Source organism: Dryobates pubescens, chromosome 22, assembly GCF_014839835.1.
Source record: "Dryobates pubescens isolate bDryPub1 chromosome 22, bDryPub1.pri, whole genome shotgun sequence".
NCBI lineage: Eukaryota > Metazoa > Chordata > Aves > Piciformes > Picidae > Dryobates > Dryobates pubescens.
Window position 1 is genome coordinate 2,618,175 of NC_071633.1, and position 20,230 is coordinate 2,638,404.

The 20,230-nt window shown below is 56.5% G+C and overlaps 1 protein-coding gene across 3 annotated transcripts in view; it reads left to right on the forward strand.

The window, feature by feature from the left end:
• Nucleotides 1–18,818, forward strand: part of TSPAN4 (tetraspanin 4) — a 393,869-nt gene extending 375,051 nt beyond the window's left edge. For all 3 annotated transcript variants that reach the window (XM_054171779.1, XM_054171780.1, XM_009904392.2), the window contains 4 exons: nt 5,809–5,910; nt 13,701–13,832; nt 15,246–15,329; nt 18,245–18,818. In XM_054171779.1, coding sequence (XP_054027754.1) covers nt 5,809–5,910; nt 13,701–13,832; nt 15,246–15,329; nt 18,245–18,313 — 387 coding nt within the window. In that variant the 3' untranslated portion in view covers nt 18,314–18,818. The remainder of the gene's footprint in view (nt 1–5,808; nt 5,911–13,700; nt 13,833–15,245; nt 15,330–18,244) is intronic.
• The last annotated feature ends 1,412 nt before the right edge of the window (nt 18,819–20,230 follow it).

Here is a 20,230-nt window from a genome sequence, read left to right on the forward strand (position 1 = left end):
CCAGGGGAGGTTTAGGTTGGACATGAGAAAAAAAAACACTTCTGGACTGAAAGGGTTCTCAAAACCTGGAGCAGGCTGCTCAGGGAGGTGGCTGAGTCCCCAGCCCTGGAGGTGTTTCAAAGAGGCAGAGCTGTGGTGCTGAGGGACACCGTTTGGCCCCAGCCTTGGCCAGAGTTAGAGGACAGCTGGACTCAGTGATCTTAAAGGTCTCTTCCAACCCAAGCAACTCCAAGGTCTTGCAAGGTTTTGGTAGGAGACATTGCCAGAGTTTTGCTGACATTTGGCAGTTAAGGGCCCATAAACCAACTTCTTACCAGTACCATTCTGCTTCCATGGAAGAGCTCTCAAAGCCTGGCACAGACTGCCCAGGGAGGGTGGTTCCATCCCCATCCCTGGAGGGGCTTAAAAGAGGCAGGGCTGTGGTGCTGAGGGCTGGGGGTTAGCCCCAGATGTGGCAGAGTTAGAGAATGCTTGGACTGGATGCTCCTAAAGGGCTTTTCCAGCCCCAGCAATCTGAGGGCCCTCTACCTCCTCCCAGCCTGAATGAGGGCTGTGATCTTGTTTGGCATCAGCTCTGCTTTGAGAAGGCATGGGCTGCTTCTGCACTGATTAATTCCTGCAAGATGGCTGATTAATATTAATTAAAAAGGAAGGGGAAAAAAGGCTTTTGTAACTGGCTAGAAACAGGGCAGCCAGAGACAGGAAGGGCCTCATGCTGGCACCTCAGCTGCAGACAGAAGTGACAGGAGAGCAGAGGCCAAAGCCTGGGTCCCCTTTCCCCTGGTGCCAAAGGGCTGCAGGCTCAGCTGTGCTGCACAAGGGTACCTCGAGGTGAGGATGAAGAGCAGCATAAGCAAGCAGGAGATGATGAGTGCTTCAAGGAGTGGCTCTGGGGAAAGGAGGGTTGCAGTCAGCTGCTCTCAGCAGCACTCTTTGGTGCCTTTGAGGAGGTCAGCTGGAAACCTCTGAAGGAGAACTGTCCCACAGACTTCTCGTGGACAAAGTGGCTGCTCGTGGCTTGGATGAGCAGAGACCCTGCTGGATGCAGCACTGCCAGGGGGAAAGGGCCCAAAGAGTGGTGGTCAGTGGGGTTAAGCCCAGCTGGTGGCCAGTCACAAGTGGTGTTCCTCAAAGCTCAGTGCTGGGACCACTTCTGTTTGATATCTTTATTGATGACCTTGATGAGGACACAGACTCTGTCAGCAGTCAGTTATCAGATGACACCAAGTTAGATGCTGAGTGTTGATCTGCACCAGGGCAGGGAGGCTCTGCAGAGGCACTTGGAGAGGTTGGATCCATGGCCAAGGTTCCCAGGAGCAGCTTCAGCAAGGCCAAGTGCCAGGTCCTGCCCTTGGGGCACAACAACCCCAAGCAAGGCTCCAGGCTTGGGGCAGTGTGGCTGGAAAGCTGCTGGCAGGAAGGGACCTGGGGCTGCTGATGGCCAAGCAGCTGAACAGGAGCCAGCAGTGTGCCCAGGGGGCCAAGAAAGCCAAAGGCTTCCTGGCTGGGATCAGCAATGCTGTGTCCAGAGCAGCAGGGAGGGGATGGTCCCCTGGGACTCAGCTCTGGGGAGGCCACACCAAGAGTGCTGTGTCCAGCTCTGGGCAGCTCAAAGGGAGATGTGGAGGTGCTGGAGCCAGGGCAGAGCAGGGCAAGGAAGCTGGGAAGGGCCTGGAGGATAAATCTGGTGAGGAGAGACTGAAGGAGCTGGGGATGGTTAGAGTGAAACAGAGGAGGCTGAGGGAGACCTCATTGCTCTCTATGACTGCCTGAAAGGAGGTTGTGGAGAGGTTGCTGCTGGTCTCTCCTCCCAGGTCATTAGTGACAGAACAAGAGGCAATGGCCTCAAGCTGCCCCTGGGGAGGTTCAGACTGGACAGCAGGAAGAACTTTTCCCCAGCAAGAGTGGTCAGGGACTGGAATGTGCTGCCCAGGGGGGTGGTGGAGTCCCCAAGCCTGGAGGTGTTTAAAGGTGGCTTGGATGTGGTCCTTGGGGCTCTGGTTTAGGGCTGAGCCTTGCAGAGCAGGGTTCTGGGTTGGACTTGGTGATGCTGAGGCTTTGTTCCAAGCTGAGTGCTGCTGTGAATTATGTAACCCCTTCTGTCAGCTATGCTGTTCCTCTTCACCTCACCTTTCAGAACATGATGTAGTTTATCTACACCTGGTTGATCTCACTACCACTGTGGGACCCTGGACTACGTTTCTAAGCCTCCCTCAGACACGACCATCCCCTTCCAGCCTAATTGCTGGCTCTGCTTGAGACCACAGCAGCTCCAGCTGAGACCCAGGGAGCTGTGGATGAGTGAAGAGCCAAACCCCAGTGCAGCCTAATGCTTAAAAGCATGCCAGGACTCCCCCCCAGGAGTTTATCATTTATTGCCTATAATTTTCTCAACTAATTCCAAATTTAATGACACCTTTCAGCTTTGGTTTTCTCTTCTAATTAAGGTAGCAGTGGCTGTGTGTAGGCTCTGTGTAAAATCAGAAGCAGTTTACATGATAATTACAAAGTGGGAGCACAGCAGCTACAGTTCAAGGTAGTCATCCAAAAGGAAGTGCTGGCAGGGTTGGAAGTGCTGAGATCTTTGTTGTGCTGCCTCAAAGTTCACACAGGATCTTAGGGCTTGGAGAGGACCTCCAAAGATCCTCAAGTCCAACCTCCCCCCCTGCCAGAGCAGGAGCAGAGAATCCAGCACAGGTCACACAGGAGCACATCCAGACAGGGCTGGGAAGGCTCCAGAGAAGGAGACTCCACAGCCTCTCTGGGCAGCCTGCTCCAGGGCTCTGGGACCTTCACAGTGCAGAAGTTTCTCCTCCTGGTGAGGTGGAGCCTCCTGTGCTGGAGTTTCCATCCCTTGCTCCTTGTCCTGTCACAGGGTGCAGCTGAGCAGAGTTGAGGAGTCCTGCCTTGAGCCACAGCCACCTCTTGAGGGGACTGCAGTGGCAGGCAGGGGCAAGCTTAGCAATCAGTGTCAGCAGCTGCTCTGGCTCTTGTGCTTGTGTTTCTATCCATTGCCCTTTGTCCTATCACAGGGTGCAAGTGAGATGTTCAGGGTCACAGGATGAGAGGATGTTAGGGGTTGGAAGGGACCTCTGGAGATCATCAAGTCCAATCCCCCTGCCAGAGCAGGGGCATAGAATCCAGCACAGGTCACACAGGAACACATCCAGACAGGGCTGGGAAGGCTCCAGAGCAGGAGGCTCCACAACCTCTCTGGGCAGCCTGCTCCAGGCCTCTGGGACCCTCACAATGAGAAGCTCTGCCTCATGTTGAGGTGGAACCTCCTGTGCTGGAGTTTATACCCATTGCCCCTTGTCCAGGGTGCAGCTGAGCAGAGCCTGGCCCTGTCCCTTCTTCCTGACCCCCAGCCCTCAGCTATTGATAGGCATTGATCAGATCCCTCTCAGCCTTCTCCTCTCCAGACTGCACACCCCCAGGGCTCTCAGCCTCTCCTCCCCAGGCAGTGCTGCAGTCCCTTCAGCATCCTTGCAGCCCTCCCTTGGCCTCTCCCCAGCAGATCCCTGTCCCTCCTGAGCTGGGGAGCCCAGAGCTGGATGCAGTATTCCAGGTGTGGCCTCAGCAGGGCACAGCAGAGGGCGAGGAGAACCTCCCTGGATCTGCTGGACAGACAAAGCTGTTTCAGTGGTGGCTTAGCAGGATGGTGGAGGCAAAGACCTGGGGAGAGCAAGCAGAACCCTTGGCATGTAGAGCAGGGGTTTCTTGGGCATGCTGAAGTTTGGAGCTCCCAGTTCTTTGTGGAGCCACATTGCTGGATGACTTCACCTTTACCTCATAACCATTGTGATGCAGTGGGTTGAAAGCTCCTCTGTAAAGGTTCTTTGCATCCATATTTCCTTTCTTCCAGGAGCACATGAGCACCATTCTGACTGAACACAGCAGAAGGAAAACTCAAGCCTGTGGTTAGGAGCAGAACAGCTTTGTCCCCTCTGTCAGCTCACAGTGGTTGCTTCATTCTGGGCCCCACTCAGCTGGCATGAGCAGTGCAAGAGGGGCAGGCACTAGAGTTTACATGATCATGACAAAGCAGAAGCACAGCAGCTACAGTTCAAGGTAGTCATCCAAAAGGAAGTGCTGACAGGGTTTGGAGTGCTGAGGTCTTTGTTGTGCTGGCTCAAAGGTCACACAGGGCTTGGAGAGGATCTCCAAAGATCCTCGAGTCCAGCCCTCCTGCCAGAGCAGGACCACGTGCATTAGCCAGCTGAAGCTGAGCCACTGTGTGCCCAGGTGGCCAAGAAGGCCACCAGCATCCTGGCCTGGATCAGCACTGGTGTGGCCAGCAGGAGCAGGGCAGGGATTGTGCCCCTGGGCTGGGCACTGGTGAGGTCACATCTCGAATACTGGGTTCAGTTTTGGGCCCTCACTACAAGGAGGACATTGAGGTGCTGGAGTGTGTCCAGGGAAGGGCAACCAAGCTGGGGAAAGGTTTGGACAACAGGGCTGGGGAGGAGCAGCCTGGGGTTGCTTAGCCTGGAGAAAAGGAGGAGGTTGGAGTGAGGCAGGGGATGGTCTCTTCTCACAGTCTCACAGTATCACCAAGGTTGGAAGAGACCTCAAAGATCATCCAGTCCAACCTCTCACCACAGACCTCATGACTAAACCATGGCACCAAGTGCCACATCCAATCCCCTCTTGAACACCAGCAGGGATGGGGACTCCACCACCTCCCTGGGCAGCACATCCCAATGGCTAACAACTCTCTCTGGGAAGAACTTTCTCCTCACCTCCAGCCTAAACTTTCCCTGGCACAGCTTGAGACTGTGTCCTCTTGTTCTGGTGCTGGGTGCCTGGGAGAAGAGACCAACCCCCACCTAGCTACAGCCTCCCTTCAGGGAGTTGGAGAGAGCAAGGTCTCCCCTGAGCCTCCTCTTCTGCAGGCTAAGCAACCCCAGCTCCCAAGCAATAGGACAAGAAGAAATGGCCTCAGATTGCCCCAGCAGAGGTTTAGGTTGGAGGTGAGGAAAAATTTCTTCCCTAAAAGGTTTGCCAAGCCCTGGAAGAGGCTGCCCTGGGTAGTGGTGGAGTCCCCATCCTTGAAGGGCTTGGAAAGCTGTGTAGCTGAGGGGCATGGTTTGATGGTGAGCTGGCAGTGCTGGGTTAAGGCTTGGACTGGATGATCTTAGAGGTTTTTCTCCAGCCTCACAGTCTCACAGTATAACTAAGGTTGGAAGAGACCCCAAGGATCATCAAGTCCAACCTGTCCCAACAGACCTCACAACTAGACCATGGCACCAAGTGCCACATCCAATCTCCCCTTGAACACCTCCAGGGATGGGGACTCCACCACCTCCCTGGGCAGCACATTCCAATGGCAAACGGCTCGCTCAGTGAAGAACTTTCTCCTCACCTCCAGCCTAAACCTCCCCTGGCACAGCTTGAGACTGTGTCCTCTTGTTCTGCTGCTGGGTGCTTGGGAGAAGAGACCAACCCCTTCCTGGCTACAACCACCTTCCAGGTAGTTGTAGAGGGCAATGAGGTCTGATCCTTCTCTTCTGCAGGCTAAGCAACCCCAGCTCCCTCAGCCTCTCCTCCCAGGGCTGTGCTCCAGACCCCTCCCCAGCCTTGTTGCCCTTCTCTGGACACCTTCAAGTCTCTCAATGTCCTTCTGAAACTGAGGGGCCCAGAACTGGACACATGTACTCCATGTACTTCGCGTGGTGCATATCTCAGCCCTGCTGGAGACAGGCCTCCTGCATTCAGTGGGGATCAGGGCTGGTGCCCTGCATCTCCCTGCTCCATGGCCTGTGGTGCTGAGCAGGTGCTGAGCTGTGTGTCCCTTGTTGGTTGCAGATTGACAAGTACGCCCAGCGGGACCTGAAGAAAGGGCTCCACCTGTACGGCACCGAGGGCAACATCGGCCTGACCAACGCCTGGAGCATCATCCAGACCGACGTAAGCCTGCGCCTTCTTCCTCTTCCTCTTCCCCCTCTGGCTTCTGGGGCTGCACCTGAATAAGCTCCACTCTGCTGACACCCCACCTGGAGCTCTGGGGCCAGTTCTGGAAGGCTCTGGAGGGGCTGGAAGGTGACCACAGCAGGGCCACGAGGAGGAGCAGAGGGCTGGAGCTGCTCTGCTCTGCAGACAGCCTGAGAGAGTTGGGGTTGTGCAGGCTGGAGAGGAGAAGGCTCCCAGGAGAGCTTCTGGTGGCCTTCCAGGAGCTGCAGGGGGCTGCAAGCAAGCTGGGGAAGGACTTGGGAGGGGGTCAGGGAGGGATAGGGGTCTGGGACACCTCTGAGGGGGGTAGGAATCAGGCCTGGGACAGAAAGGCAGCAATGGGCACTGGCAGCCCAGAAGGCCAAGGGCAGCTCAGCTGCCCTTGGCCTTCTGGGCTGCCAGTGCCCATTGCCAGAGGTGGAGGGAGAGGATCCTGCCCCTCTGCTCTGGGGTGTGAGGGAGGGACAGGACTGGGGGGGATGGAGCAGAACCAGAAGTGGGGAGATTGAGATTGGCTGTGAGGAAGAAGTTGTTGCCCAGGAGGGTGGTGAGAGCCTGGCACAGGCTGCCCAGGGAGGTGGTGGAAGCCTCCTGCCTGGAGGTGTTTGCAGCCAGGCTGGAGGTGGCTGTGAGCAACCTGCTGTGGTGTGAGGTGTCCCTGCCCATGGCAGGGGCTTGGAGCTGGCTGAGCCTTGAGGTCCCTTCCAACCCTGCCAATCCTGTGATTCTAAATACCTGAGGGGTGGGTGTCAGGGTGAAGGTGCCAGGCTCCTTTTGGTGCTGTCCTATGACAGGATGAAGAACAATGAACTGGAACCCAGACACTTCCACCTCACCATGAGGAGAAACTCCTTTGGTGTGAGGGTGCTGGAGCCCTGGAGCAGGCTGCCCAGAGAGGTTGTGGAGTCTCCTTCTCTGGAGGCTTTCAAAATCTACCTGGCTGTGTTTCTGTGTAGCCTGCTTTGGGTAGCCTGCTTTGGGTGGCCCTGCTTTGGGTGGCCCTGCTTTGGGTGGCCCTGCTTTGGCAGGGGGCTTAGCCTTGATGGTCTCCACAGGTCCCTTCCACCCCCTACCACTGTGTGATTCTGTGACACCTCAGTAACTGTGTAGAAGTGGAGAGGAAAGGTAGGGTGGAAAACCCATTACCTGGAGGTCAGGCTCTGGTGTCTTATCAACACCTTTGACCTTGAAGCCTGTTCTGGTGCAAGTCTTTTAGATTTCAGATGAAAAGTTGGCCAGGTGTTAGGAGCCCCCAGGACAGCAGGCCAGTGCCAGCCTCCAGCCCTGTGCAGTCATGTGGCACCACTCTCGTCTCTCACAGAGCTGCTGTGATGTGAGCAGGAGCTGTCTGGGCAGCACCAGCCTGAAGCCTCTGCTGGGCACTGAGGAGAGCTCCCAGGCCTCCATTTTTACTGCTCTCCATAATTGGTTTTCACATCTCTTCTCCAAAACTCTTTAGCAGCAGCTGATTGCAGTGGTGCAGGGAAGGCAATCCCAGCATGGTTAATTATGGGAAGCACTCTGCAGCTGAATGGTGCTGTGCAAATGCCAAGTGTTATTTTCTGTGTTCAGTAATAATCATTATCCCTTACATCCCCCAGCACTGGTGGGAGGATTAGGGCAATGCAGAGGACTTGCTGAAAGGGAAGTCCCAGCCCAGGCTTGCTGTTTGCTTTCTGGCTCCTAAGAGACAGCTCTCAGCCCCACACTAGAGCTAGCCAGGCTGCCACCGAGGACAGCGTCTCAGCACTGCCTTCCCTCATGGGAGCAGCAGGCATCAGTCATTAGCTGAGCCCTGGGCTGTGTCTGCCTGTGGAGGGAAAGGAGCAGCCTTGGAAAAAAGCATGGAATGTGAAACCCACACCAGCAGCACCCATCAGAATGAGGCCTCCCCCTTGCCCTCTGCAGTCACACTCCTTGCTTTGCAGCAGTGTTTTTCAGAGCTGGAGCAGAAGGGTGGCACCATGGATGAAGCAGCAGGCTCAGCCAGGAGGAATCTAAGCTTAGGCAGAGTTCACTCTGTGGGGCAACTCTTCCTTCAAGGAGGAAAAAAGCTTTCCCAGCAACAGAACCACAGCCCATAGATTCACAGAAGGGGTTGGCTTGGAAGGGAGCTCAAAGCTCATCCAGATGCAGCCCAGGTTGCTCAAGGCCTCATCCAGCCTGGCCCTGAACACCTCCAGGCAGGAGGCAGCCACAGCCTCCCTGGGCAGCCTGTGCCAGAGTCTCCCCAGCCTCACTGCCAAGAACTTCTCTCTAGTTTGATTTGTGTGGGGCTGGCTGATGACAAATGAGAGGGGAGGTGTGGCTGGGAGTCCCCAGTGTGCACACAGGGACTCAGGACCTGTGCTTATTGCCTTTCCTCTTCAAGTGTGAAAGCCCTGAGCACCTCTCTTCTCTGAAGCCTCTGTGCCCTGAGCAATGGTTTCTCTCTTTTGAAGAGGAAGCTGCAGTTCCTGGGAACAAGGGACAACAGGGTCCCTCAGGCCCATCTTCAAGGTGTTTTGGTCCAAGAGTGATGTGTTCAGGTCTGCAGTGAAGCCGTTGGGCTGAGCTGCAAGCACACAGGGAGGGTTAGAGGCAAAGCTCATCAGGCAGTGGTTAAGCATCCAGGGCAGGGAGCTGCTTCCAATTAGAACAGTTTATTGATTGCTTTACAATACCTGCAGCTAACTACCCTCTCCCAGCAGCCTTTCAGGCCTCAAAGGGCTCAGAAAGAGGAGCAGGTGCCTTTTGCATTGCCTGCAAAGGCTTGCAGGGTGATCCGAGTCATGAGTGGAATTCCAGCAGCTTAGGATGGGAGGCAGCCTGAGCCACCCTGTGCTCCTCCCCAGCCAGGTGAATGTTAGAGGTAAGGCTCATCAGGGCATGAGAAAGAGGCATTAATGGTTCAAGTGCTGCTCCATCCCCAGCATCTTTGTGATCAATATTGGAACAGCTCTTCCTTTCAACTAAGCAGGCAGTAATTTGAGAGGCGTGCAGCAGACACATTAGCCTCACTAAAGTGAACAAAGGCAGCTCCCTCTCACTGCTGGGTGAGGCCCTTTCATGCCTGCTTACACCACTGTAACTGAGAACAAAACTGGGCCCACCTCCCTCTCCCCCACTCATTGATTCTGAGAGAATCACAGAGTGCACCAGCTTGGAAGGGACCCTGGAAGGGCAGCAGGCAGCAGGGATGTCCTTAACTAGATCAGGTTGCTCAGGACCCAAATGAGTTTGACCTTGAATGTCCCCAGGGATGGGGCCTCCCCCACCTCTCTGGGCAACCTGTTGCAGCGTTTCACCACCCTCACTGTAAGAACTTGTTGGAGCACACTGCACTTGAGGGTCATTGCTGAACTCATCCAACCCACCCTGCAACCCAACCCAGGCTGCAGTCGCTTCCTGACGGTTCAGCTCTGGCCCTGGCGGGACATCAGCCAGCCTGGAAGAGCATGAGCTCTGCTACAAGTGGCTGCAACACAGTGCTGGTGACAGAAATGATCCTCTGTGTGGCCTGAGCCATCTCCATCCTGGGCTGGAGCTCCTCTGCTATGGAGACAGACTGAGGGAGTTGGGGCTGTGCAGGCTGGAGAGGAGAAGGCTCCCAGGAGACCTTCTGGTGGCCTTCCAGGAGCTGCAGGGGGCTGCAAGCAAGCTGGGGAGGGACTTTGGAGGGGGTCAGGGAGGGATAGGACTGGGGGGGGATGGAGCAGAACTAGAAGTGGGGAGATGGAGATTGGCTGTGAGGAAGAAGTTGTTGCCCAGGAGGGTGGTGAGAGCCTGGCACAGGCTGCCCAGGGAGGTGGTGGAAGCCTCCTGCCTGGAGGTGTTTGCAGCCAGGCTGGAGGTGGCTGTGAGCAACCTGCTGTGGTGTGAGGTGTCCCTGCCCAGGGCAGGGGGGTTGGGACTGGCTGAGCCTTGAGGTCCCTTCCAATCCTAACAGTTCTGTGATCCTCCAGGTGCAGAGCTGCCTCCAGCTGTCCTTGCTCAGCAGCCTTGTAAGGTTTCAAAGCTAAAAGGGCTCTCAAGAATCCTCTTACTCTGCAAATCGTCCTCAGCATTCCTCTTCCTCTTTCTTCTGAGTCCCTCATCTCCCTGTGAACAGTTTGGCTACTTCTGCTTCTTGCACACAATCCCTTGTCCAGCAGCTCTCCCACACTCTCATCTCTCTGCTTGGGCCTCCATAAGGAAGTCTCTGAATCTTCTGAGCACTCAGCTTCTCGGGCAGCTTGGCTGCAGCCCCCTGCTGGATCTGCATCGGTGACAGTTTCAGTCTCACTGCTGCTTGTTTCCTCCTTCTTGCCTTTGCCACCTACTGCCTCTGGCCCTCATTGGACACTGCTGCTCACTGGCTCCTGCACTCTCTGTGGTGTTGGTAATCTGTGCCCATCACCTCTGCAACAAGGCTGGTGAAAGGCCTTGAGCACAGCTCTACAAGGAGAGGCTGAGGGAGCTGGGGTTGCTTAGCCTGGAGAAGAGGAGGCTCAGGGGAGACCTTCTTGCTCTGAAGGGAGGTTGTAGCCAGGTGGGGGTTGGGCTCTTCTCTCAAGCACCCGGCACCAGAACAAGAGGACACAGTCTCAAGCTGTGCCAGGGGAGGTTTAGGCTGGAGGTGAGGAGAAATTTCTTCCCAGAAAGAGATTGGCTATGGGGATGTGCTGCCCAGGGAGGTGGTGGAGTCCCCATCCCTGGAGGTGTTCAAGAGGGGATTGGCTGTGGCACTTGGTGCCATGGTTTAGTCATGAGGTCTGTGGTGCCAGGTTGGACTTGATGAGCTTTGAGGTCTTTTCCAGCCTTGGTGATTCTGTGATACTGTGATCTGCTCCTTAATGCCATCACTCATCCTTCCTTTGTCTTCCAAAGACTCAGCTCTTCCAGTTACATTTCCAGCCCTTGCTTCTTCCAGTCCCAAGACTCTGGATCCTTGTGCTGCCTTGAGCTTTCCTCAGCCCTTTCTCCCACTGCTGGCCCTGCCTTGCCTGCCAGCAGCAGGTCAGTACCCCCAGTGAATGCTCTGCCCCTGCACAGCTCACAGGAGACCTCCATGGGCAGGCAACCTGTGTCCAGCTGCAGCTCGTCTCTGCAGCCCATCCTGTCCTGTTGCCACCAGGGAGTTTCACTCTCTGGAGTCCCAGCCCTAGTTCATGGCCCAGCCACCTTCTAGGAGCAGCTGCCCTCAGCCTCTTAGGCAGTCCTGAGCTAGAGATCCTCTGCTTCATCTTCACCTCCTGAGGCTGTCAGGCCTTGGCAGCCTGAGGCAGGCAGCGTTCCGGGCGGAAGGGGTTCAGCCCCGAGCCCCGCAAGCCTGTGCCGCTTGCGCTTGGCCAGGAGATTCCTCAGCTGTCTGAGCCCTCTCCACTGCTCTCTCTGCAGCACAGCTGAGCTGCAGCCTCAAGCCTTGCTATTTACAAGCTGTCACTTCTCACTGTCTATCAACGAGCTGCCTCCTGACTCTAATGATGACAGCCTGCAAGACCTTCCTGTTGGGTTTCCAGCTGAAGCAGCTCTCCTCCAGTGCACACCTTGTGTTCCAGGCTGCTCCTGTCCTCTGCTGGGACCTGGCACGCACAGAGCTCCTGTCTGCTCTGCAGGAGCACACAAACAGAGCAAGGCACCAATGCTGGGGGGGGGGGGTTTACCTTCTCCCCCCCCCCACCTCCCTTTCAAACCAGTTTGTAGAAGATGAAGCTGCCAGCTGACAAATCAAAGAGTTGCAGGCTCAGGATTGATTCCTGCCAGGGGCCAAATCAGAATTCAGAGCAGAGGCTTGAGGGGATGGCTGTGAGCTGAGGGGATGGCTGTGAGCTGAGGGCAGATTCCTGCCGTTGGCTTGGCAGAAGGGCTGTGAGCACTGAAACCTCTCTCTCCTGGCCTTCAAGGGCTGGAAGCAGCCTTGGGTGAGTGCTAACGCGGGGCACCTCTGCCCTCTATTGGTGCTCAGTAGCAGATCTTGTGTGTGCCGTGGAGCTCAGCCCTCTGTGCCTGCAGGCTCTGCATCTCTTTTACATCTGTAGATACATTCTTAGAGTCATGGAACGGGTTGGGTTGGAAGGGACCTTCAAAATCATCCAGTTCCAACCCCCTGCCATGGGCAGGGACACCTCCCACCAGCACAGGTTGCTCAAGGCTTCACCCAGCCTGGCCTGCAACACCTCCAGGCAGGAGGCAGCCACAGCCTCCCTGGGCAGCCTGTGCCAGAGTCTCCCCAGCCTCACTCTCAACAATTTCTTCCTCATCTCCAGTCTCCATCTCCCCTCTCCCAGCTCAAAGCCATTGTCCCTCAGCCTGGCACTCCCAGACCTTGGCAAAAATCCCTCCCCAGTTCTCCTGGAGCCCTTTCAGGTACTGGAACACTGCTCTGAGGTCTCCCTGGAGCCTTCTCTTCTCCAGGCTGAACAGCCCCAACTCCCCCAGCCTGGCCCCACAGGGGAGGTTCTCCAGCCCTCTGATCATCTTCATGGCCTTTTCTGGACCTGCTCCAGCAGTCCTATGTCCTTCCTGTGCTGGGGGCCCCACAGCTGGCCACAGTGCTCCAGGTGAGGTCTCCCCAGAGCAGAGCAGAGGAGCAGGATCCCTCTCTCCATCTCTGGCCACACTGCTTTGGCTGCAGCCCAGGCTGCCCTTGGCCTTCTGTGCTGCCAGTGCCCATTGCTGGCTGCTGGCCAGCTTCTCCCCCAGCAGCACCCCCAAGTCCTTCTCTGCAGGGCTGCTCTCAACCTTCAGCCTGTACTGATAATGAGGATTGCCCCAACCTAGGTGCAGGTCCTTGCTTGAACCTACCCTGGTCATCTGGGGGCTACGAGGTTGGCTGGCAGAGCCCTGCAGAAGTGCGAGGCGCTGCCAACAGCAGCCCAGCAGTGCCTTTAGTGGTGAAGTGTCTAAATACCAACAAATTCCTACCCCTGAGCTCTCTGAGGAGGCACAGATGGTGTATACATCACTATGGAAATGAAGCTTAGCTTGTTCTGTACCACAGGCAAACAGCAGCTCCCGGGGGGGCAGGGTGGTCACGGAGCCGTTCCCTGTGATCTACCATTTCTGTACCTTTCATCCTACACCAAAGGGGAACAAACCTCCTGCTTCAGCTCTGCCACAGTCAGTCTGCAGCCTGTGGTGCATGCAGACACTTGGAGCACCGCTGCTTAGCTGCAACAGATGATGCTATTGAGGAACTGCCCCCAGGAGGGAAGAGCAGGAAATAGATCTTCACTGACTGACAGAGCCTTCCAAAGGTGATCAGCAATTAACAGCCTGGAGAGAAATCTGCCTTCAATCATGATTTCAGAGGCAATGTGCTGGAGAGATCTCAGCATCTCCATCTCCTGAGTGCTCTAGCTGTAGGTTGGGTTTTTTTCCTCCCCCCTCTGTCAACAAGCTGCAAATGATTGCTGCCATCCTGCTCTGTCACTTCAGCTCTTGGCTGGGGGAGGCTGTCCTGATTCAGCTCCTGCAGGGTCCTGCCACTGCAGTCAGCTGCCTTTGCTGCTTGTATCAACCTGAGCTACATGCCAGGGCATCTTTAAATGTACTGAGAGAGAGGGGAAGGCTCTGTCTGGGGAAAGCTGAGGACGTGCTGTGGGGCTTTACCACCTCCAGCCTCTCCGCTGGGGTCACTGACAGGCGCTGAACGCCCAGCTGCAGCAGGCAGGTGTCAGGAGCAGCAGCAGGCAGTGGCAGGAGCAGCAGCAGGCAGTGTCAGGAGCAGCAGCAGGCAGTGGCAGCTCACACTGACATGGGGGGTGTCTGGGTTTGTCCTTTTGCAGTTCAGATGCTGTGGAGTCTCCAACTACACCGACTGGTTTGAGGTGTACAACACCACCCGGGTGCCGGACTCCTGCTGCTTGGAATTCAGCGAGAACTGTGGGCTCCACTCCCCAGGCACCTGGTGGAAAGCGGTGAGTGGCTCCCCAGCAGCAGGGCAGGGGCTGGCAGGGCTGTGCAGCTGACAAGGTGTGCTGTGCCCTCCTCACTCAGCTCTGGTCAGTGGTGCTCAAGTGGAGTGGAGGCTTTTCACTTCCAGTGACAGCACCGAGTGCGTTGGTTTTAGGAGCTGAAGGCTTTCCTTCCAGCAGGCTCTAAGCTGTTCCACTGATCTGGGGCAAGATCTGGCTAGGAGAATGACTCCTCACTGCAGGAAGGACACTGAGGGGCTAGAATGTGTCCAGAGAAGGGCAACCAAGCTGGGGGAGGGTCTGGAGAACAGGGCTGGGGAGGAGCAGCTGAGGGAGCTGGGGCTGTTCAGTCTGGAGAAGAGGAGGCTGAGGGAGACGTCATTGCTCTCCACAGCTCCCTGAGAGGAGGCTGCAGGGAGCTGGGGGTTGGGCTCTGCTCCCAAGTGATAAAATGAGAGGAAATGGCCTCAAGTTACACCAAGGGAGGTTTAGGTTGGATGTGGGGAAGGGCTTCTTCTCCAAAGGAGTTGTTAAAGCCTGTAAGAGGCTGCCCAGGGCAGAGGTGGAGCTCACCCCTGGAGGAAGTTTTGCTGGTTCCAGTGGTTTGTGAGGACAATGAGTAGCTCCTGGGGAGCTTTCCCACACATGGCCTGGCACTGGCAGAGGCTGCTTCCAACCAGCTTCTGCCTCTCCAGTAGCTCCCAGTCCCATTCTGAATTGAAGGACTGAAAAGCTCTTCTTCTGCTTTCTTGGGGTGCCAAGGAGATGAGTGCAGGTTAGCACTGTGCCTGCTGGTGGGCAATAATCTCTGAGAGCTCTGAATGCCTCTTGGCCACAGCCATGGGCAAGGCAAAGGGCACAGCTTCTGCACAGGGTTGCCCTACAGACATTATTTAAAGCCAGGGCCAATTCCATCCTCCCCCCCAAAACTGGGCCAGGAAGATGAGGTTACAGCCTCTGCAGAGTTTCAAGCAGGGAGGAGTGCTGTGAAAGGCTGGAGAATGGCAGGCAAAGGGCCCCTGTGCAGCAGGAGCAGCACTGAGCAGCTCTCACTGCACCCTTGGGGTTTGGTACCCCTAACAGGGATGAAAGTAAACATTGAAACATGGGGGAGAAGGAAAGGCTCTTCCTGAAGCTCTGCTTCCAGTTGCTTTTCAGAGGGCACAGAGGAGCCAAACCCACTGCTTGCTTATTTGCAGTTGCTGGCCCAATGCATAGGGAGCAGCAGTGCTCAGGCAGCATTTTGGAGGGACACTTTCTGTGTCCTTACCACCCTTGTCCAGGCTTGCAGGCAGAAATGGATGGTGGTGGCTACCTGCTTAGCCTTTGCTGTCTGTACCCTGCCAGGGGAGCAGAGCTGTGGGGTTATGGCTGAGGCAATATCCTGTTGATGCTGTTCTGGTTTTGTTTTTCCAGCCTTGCTATGAAACAGTGAAGGTCTGGCTGCAGGAAAACTTGCTAGCAGTGGGAATCTTTGGCTTGTGCACAGCCATGGTGCAGGTACAGTTGAATATCCCTTTTCAAATCCCAATTAATTGTAGCTATTTCAGTAACCACAGAGCCAGCTCTGTGCTCAAGCCTCTTGTAATAATCCCCAGTTTTGCCTGATGTTGGAGTAAGGCTCTGCAAGATCTCAGTCTTTTGTGTTGGAATTCAGTTAGAACACTCTCTGCAAGGGGACTGAATGCTGCACACTTTCTGGTTCAGGCTGCACTTTACCCCAAGGGGTTTATCAAAGCTTTAGCCTGGCCTCAGTGGTGGGGTGGTCCCTGCCCTCCACAGACAGAACAGAAGGGAGCTGCCTTTCAGGGTACCTGTGTTTGCCCAGTGCTTCTCCAGAGAGGAGCACCCACTCAGCACCTAGCTTCAGTGTAGCCTAAAGAGAGCTTAAACTCTTCAGCCTCAGCCCAGGGTAAGTTACAAGCTGGGCTGTGTCTACCATTGCTCACCCTGACCAATAAAGCCACACTCCTTTGGTGTTGAGTGCAGGGAAGGGAGGTGGTTGTCTGTCCAGCTTGTCTGTTGGATTTCTGACCTGCAGGTCTTTCCAGCATGAGACTGGTCAGAGAAGAGCAGGTCCTCCTGTAGCACCTTGGCTCTGAGGTAGCTGTGTCTGTATTCCAGCTTCCTCTGGCTGCAGCCACAGTGCATCCCCAACAGCTCCAGCCTGAGGCTTCAGAGGTGAAGGCTGGGCCAGAGCTCAGCCCTCCTTTTGTGGCCCATTCCTGACTGCAGTGAAGCTGCAGCTTTTGTGTCCAGCTCTGCCTTTCTCATACTTGCAAGCAGAATTGATGGCATCATTAAGCTAATTAATACCATGTGACCCCAGATTAACTGGGGGGGGGGGGGTTGGACTTGCATTGGCACACCACTAGCAGCAGCATGAGAGAGCCTGGGGTCAGAATCCCAGCTGCAGTCTCCTGTATGCACTGCAGCAGGCTGCCCAGAGAGGTTGTGGAGTCTCCTCTGGAGAGCTTCCAAACCCCCCTGGCCATTGTGCTGCTGGGCAAGCTGCTGGGGGTGCCCTGCTGGAGCAGGGAGGGTTGGACTGGGTGAGCTCCAGAGGTCCCTTCCAACCCCCAGCATGCTGGGGGGCCCTCTCAAGTGAGGTTAGGCAGGATGGCATTGTCAGACTCTCCCTGTGTCAGGTGTTGGCTGCAAATGCCTGAGTCTTCATCAGAGCCCTCCTCCTGGCCCTGGAGTCAATTCAGGCTGTGTAGAAGGCTGCCTTTTGCACTTGGGGCAGGAGGAAGCACTTGAGGCTAATTAATATTCCCAGCAAATAGTGTGAGCTGCAGAAACACCACAGGTTTGTAGTTTGGCTCCCAGCTGGGATCAAATCCAGCTGCTGAGCAAAGCTGTGCTGCACCAGCACCTACACAAGGACCTGGGCTGCCTCTGGTGCTGCTGCTCTGTGGTTCTGGCCCCAAGCAGGTGATGACTTCTGGTTTCTGTGTTACCCAGCTTGGGGTTAGAATCACACAGTGCCACGCTCCAGGGCAGAAAGGAGCTTCTTCAGCCATGATGCTTCAAGGTACAACCCAAATCCAGCCACCCTTGCCCCTGGCTCCTTGGCCAGGCAGCAGAAGGCACTGCCCAGGGTATGCTTCCAAAGGCATCTCCCTCCTCCAAGCCAGCACCACGGAGCCAGGCAGGGTTATTTCACTCTGGAAAGAGAGCAAGTGAGGAGGAAAGAGCTTCATAACCCTTTCCCCTTCTTTCTTTAGCAGCAGTCTGTGTGTGTCACTCATGTACTCTCTGCAAACACTCATTAGCAGGAGCTACTCTTTCTGCAGGGACCACACTGACGTGGTCAAATTAAGCGCTTAAAATAGAGCTCATAGCATCCAAAAAAAGCAGCCTACCTGGCAAACCTTTCTTTCAAGGAGAGTTTGTGCAGTGCAGAGGAACAGTAGCGACCACTTAGTGCATTCATTGAAGTGCTTCAGCGGGGGTCAGCCTCTCCCCCTCTCCCCTCAAGTCATGCAGCAGAGGCACACCGCAGGCGGGTGGTTGAGCCGGGAGCAGAAGCACCTCCTGCCTGCCGCCTGCCTGGGCCGAGCGGCCAGCCAGCAGCGCCGGAGGTGAGCGCTGCTGGTGATGGTTGATGCATGGCCAGGCTCGGCGAGAGCCCAGGGGGGCCGTGCCGAGCGCGGCACCGAGCCGCGGGGCGCAGCACCGAGCCGCGGGGCGCAGCACCGAGCCGCGGGGCGCAGCACCGAGCCGCGGGGCGCAGCACCGAGCCGCGGGGCGCAGCACCGAGCCGCGGGGCGCAGCCTCCTCCGGGCCGGGGCGCAGCACCGAGCCGCGGGGCGCAGCCTCCTCCGGGCCGGGGCGCAGCACCGAGCCGCGGGGCGCAGCCTCCTCCGGGCCGGGGCGCAGCACCGAGCCGCGGGGCGCAGCCTCCTCCGGGCCGGGGCGCAGCAACGAGCCGCGGGGCGCAGCCTCCTCCGGGCCGGGGCGCAGCACCGAGCCGCGGGGCGCAGCACCGAGCCGCGGCGCAGCCTCCTCCGGGCCGGGGAGCGCAGCACCGAGCCGCGGGGCGCAGCCTCCTCCGGGCCGGGGCGCAGCCTCCTCCGGGCCGGGGCGCAGCCTTTGTCTCCTGCAGCGGTAACCGCAGAGCCCTGCGGCTCTGGGCTGCTGCCTGGAAACACTTCCAAGCAGAAATCATCCAAAGGGTTCTTTTCCATGCCCCCCCTTCCCAGGGCCTGCTCTTTGTGGAGCTCTCACTGTGTCCCACAGCAGCGCAGGTAAGGAAGCAGGCAGGAAGCAGGAGAGGCTCTGGCAGGAGGAGCAGCAGCCAGGGATGGGGGAACCACAGCAGGGGAGCGTGCTGCTCTCTTTCCCTTTGGTTTGATGAGTAAAGTGGGGGGTTGCTTACTGAAAACCACCTCTTTGTTTGTTTTTCCTCTCAGATTCTGGGCCTCACCTTTGCAATGACCATGTACTGTCAGGTAGTCAAGGCAGACACCTACTGTGCATAGACACCATTCCCAACCTTCCTGCTCCTCCTCCACAGGACACAGGAGAAGTCTCCTTCACGCTCATTCATCTGACTCTTTATTTCCTCCCCCCCCCCCCTTCCTCTTTGTACTATAAACTGTGTATAATGCTGTAATAACTCCTGAACATTTTGTGAACCACCCACTTACTGAAGGAGGAAGAAAAGGAGAAGTCAGCACCTGAACTGGCAAGGGGAAGTGGCAGCCTTGTCTGTAAAGAGAAGAAAACCTCCAAGAGCTTTTCCACAGCCGGTGGTGAGGCAAAGGAGGCTGCTGAGGAGGGGCTGAGCTGCAAGCTGATGGTGGAAGAGAGGCCCTGAGGCAGCCCCTGCTCCTGTCAGGCTGCTCCACACCCCCCCAGGGTCTGCAAGAGGGGGCATGGGGAACACCTGTTCCTTCAGCATGCCAGAAGGGCCAGGGCAGCAGTGCTGGAGGCAGGGGGCCTGCCCTGCAGCCTGCACACAGCTGAAGTGTCCAGCCCCAGCAGCCCTGCTCCAGGTGTCTCCAGCTGCTTCTGTAGCCAGGAGACGATCAGCTTCAGACAGAGGTTGCTTTAAAGGAGTGGGGTTTAATCTTGGGGCTGTGCAGCGAGGTCTGGCTGGCAAGGGAAAACCATTCTGGACATTGCCTCACTGAGTCAGTGCCAGTGGCCCACAGCCTGTGGGAGCTGTGTGTCTGCCACTCAGAGACAGGCTCTTCTGGAAGGGGGTGAAGGTACCCAGCACCCACCCTCAGGAGGAGGGAACCCTTTTACATTCCAACTGAAATCCATACCCAAGGATGGCTTCTCCTAGGAGGCACAATCACCCAGGCCTCTGGGAAACAAGGAACTGCTCTCAGCTGTATCTTCCTTTCAGTAAACAACTTCTGAGTGGGCTCTCTCTGTCATCCTCCACGATGGGGTTTATTTTTTTACCATCCCTCTCTCCAGTTAGGCTGCCAAAAGCTATCACTCATGATTTCCACATGAGCTGCTCTGTGCAGAGCTGTCAGCCCTCCCTTCCCTGGATGGCAGCATTTCATTCACTTACTTGGGGATCTCAGCAGCTGCAGGTGTGGCAGAGTTTGCCTTGCTGAGGAAAAATCTTTTGCACATAGCTCCTTTTTCTGAGGCTTACTGAGACCTCAGATGATTTTATGCTTTGCTGCTTTTTCTTTCCTTTCTCCTGCACTCTTACAGCAGCCAAGGCACATCAGGGCTGTGTTAGACCCTGGAGTCAGTCAGCTCTCAGCTCTGTTTCAGCTCCCTCAGCCTGGCTGGGGGGCTAGAATGTGCCCCACACTTCCTGGAAGCTGCAGAAATGCAGCTCAGAACTGCCCTTCACACCAGCCACCAGCTGTCCCATTCCCCCACCCTGCACTGGGAACTGAGGTAACTCGGGGGGGGTACCCTCCTGTGCACCCCTTCCAGTGAGGAGGTTGAGTCAGATGTTTCCTGTTCAAACAAACAGTTCCCCCTCAGGGAGCAGCCCCAGATAATTTGGCAGGGAGAAGCTGAAGCCTCCCAGGGAAAGAACACAGAAGGGAACAGGCAAAGGGAGCGGTGCAACTGGCCTGCTCCCCACAGCCTGCGAGGTCCTCCCTGCCCCTGGCAGCAGAGCAGAGACACAAGCATGGTGCCTGCAGCTCAAGGCAGCCAGTGCTGCTGTGGCAGCCTGGGAGCAAGCCCCAGGTTCAGGCAAGTCACTCTGTAGCTGTAGTGCTGACAGCAGGGCTCAGCTGGGAGTCAGAGCTCGCTTTGAGTTAAATGTAAAGGCCATGTCCAGGACCAGAGCTGAACATGCCACCCCACCCCCACCTCAGCACCCCTCCTGGCCCTGCACCCCTGACAAATCCTCACTGCTTCAGGTTTGGAGGTGCTTTTGGTGGGTTGGTTGTTTTTTTTCCCCCCCTCTCTGC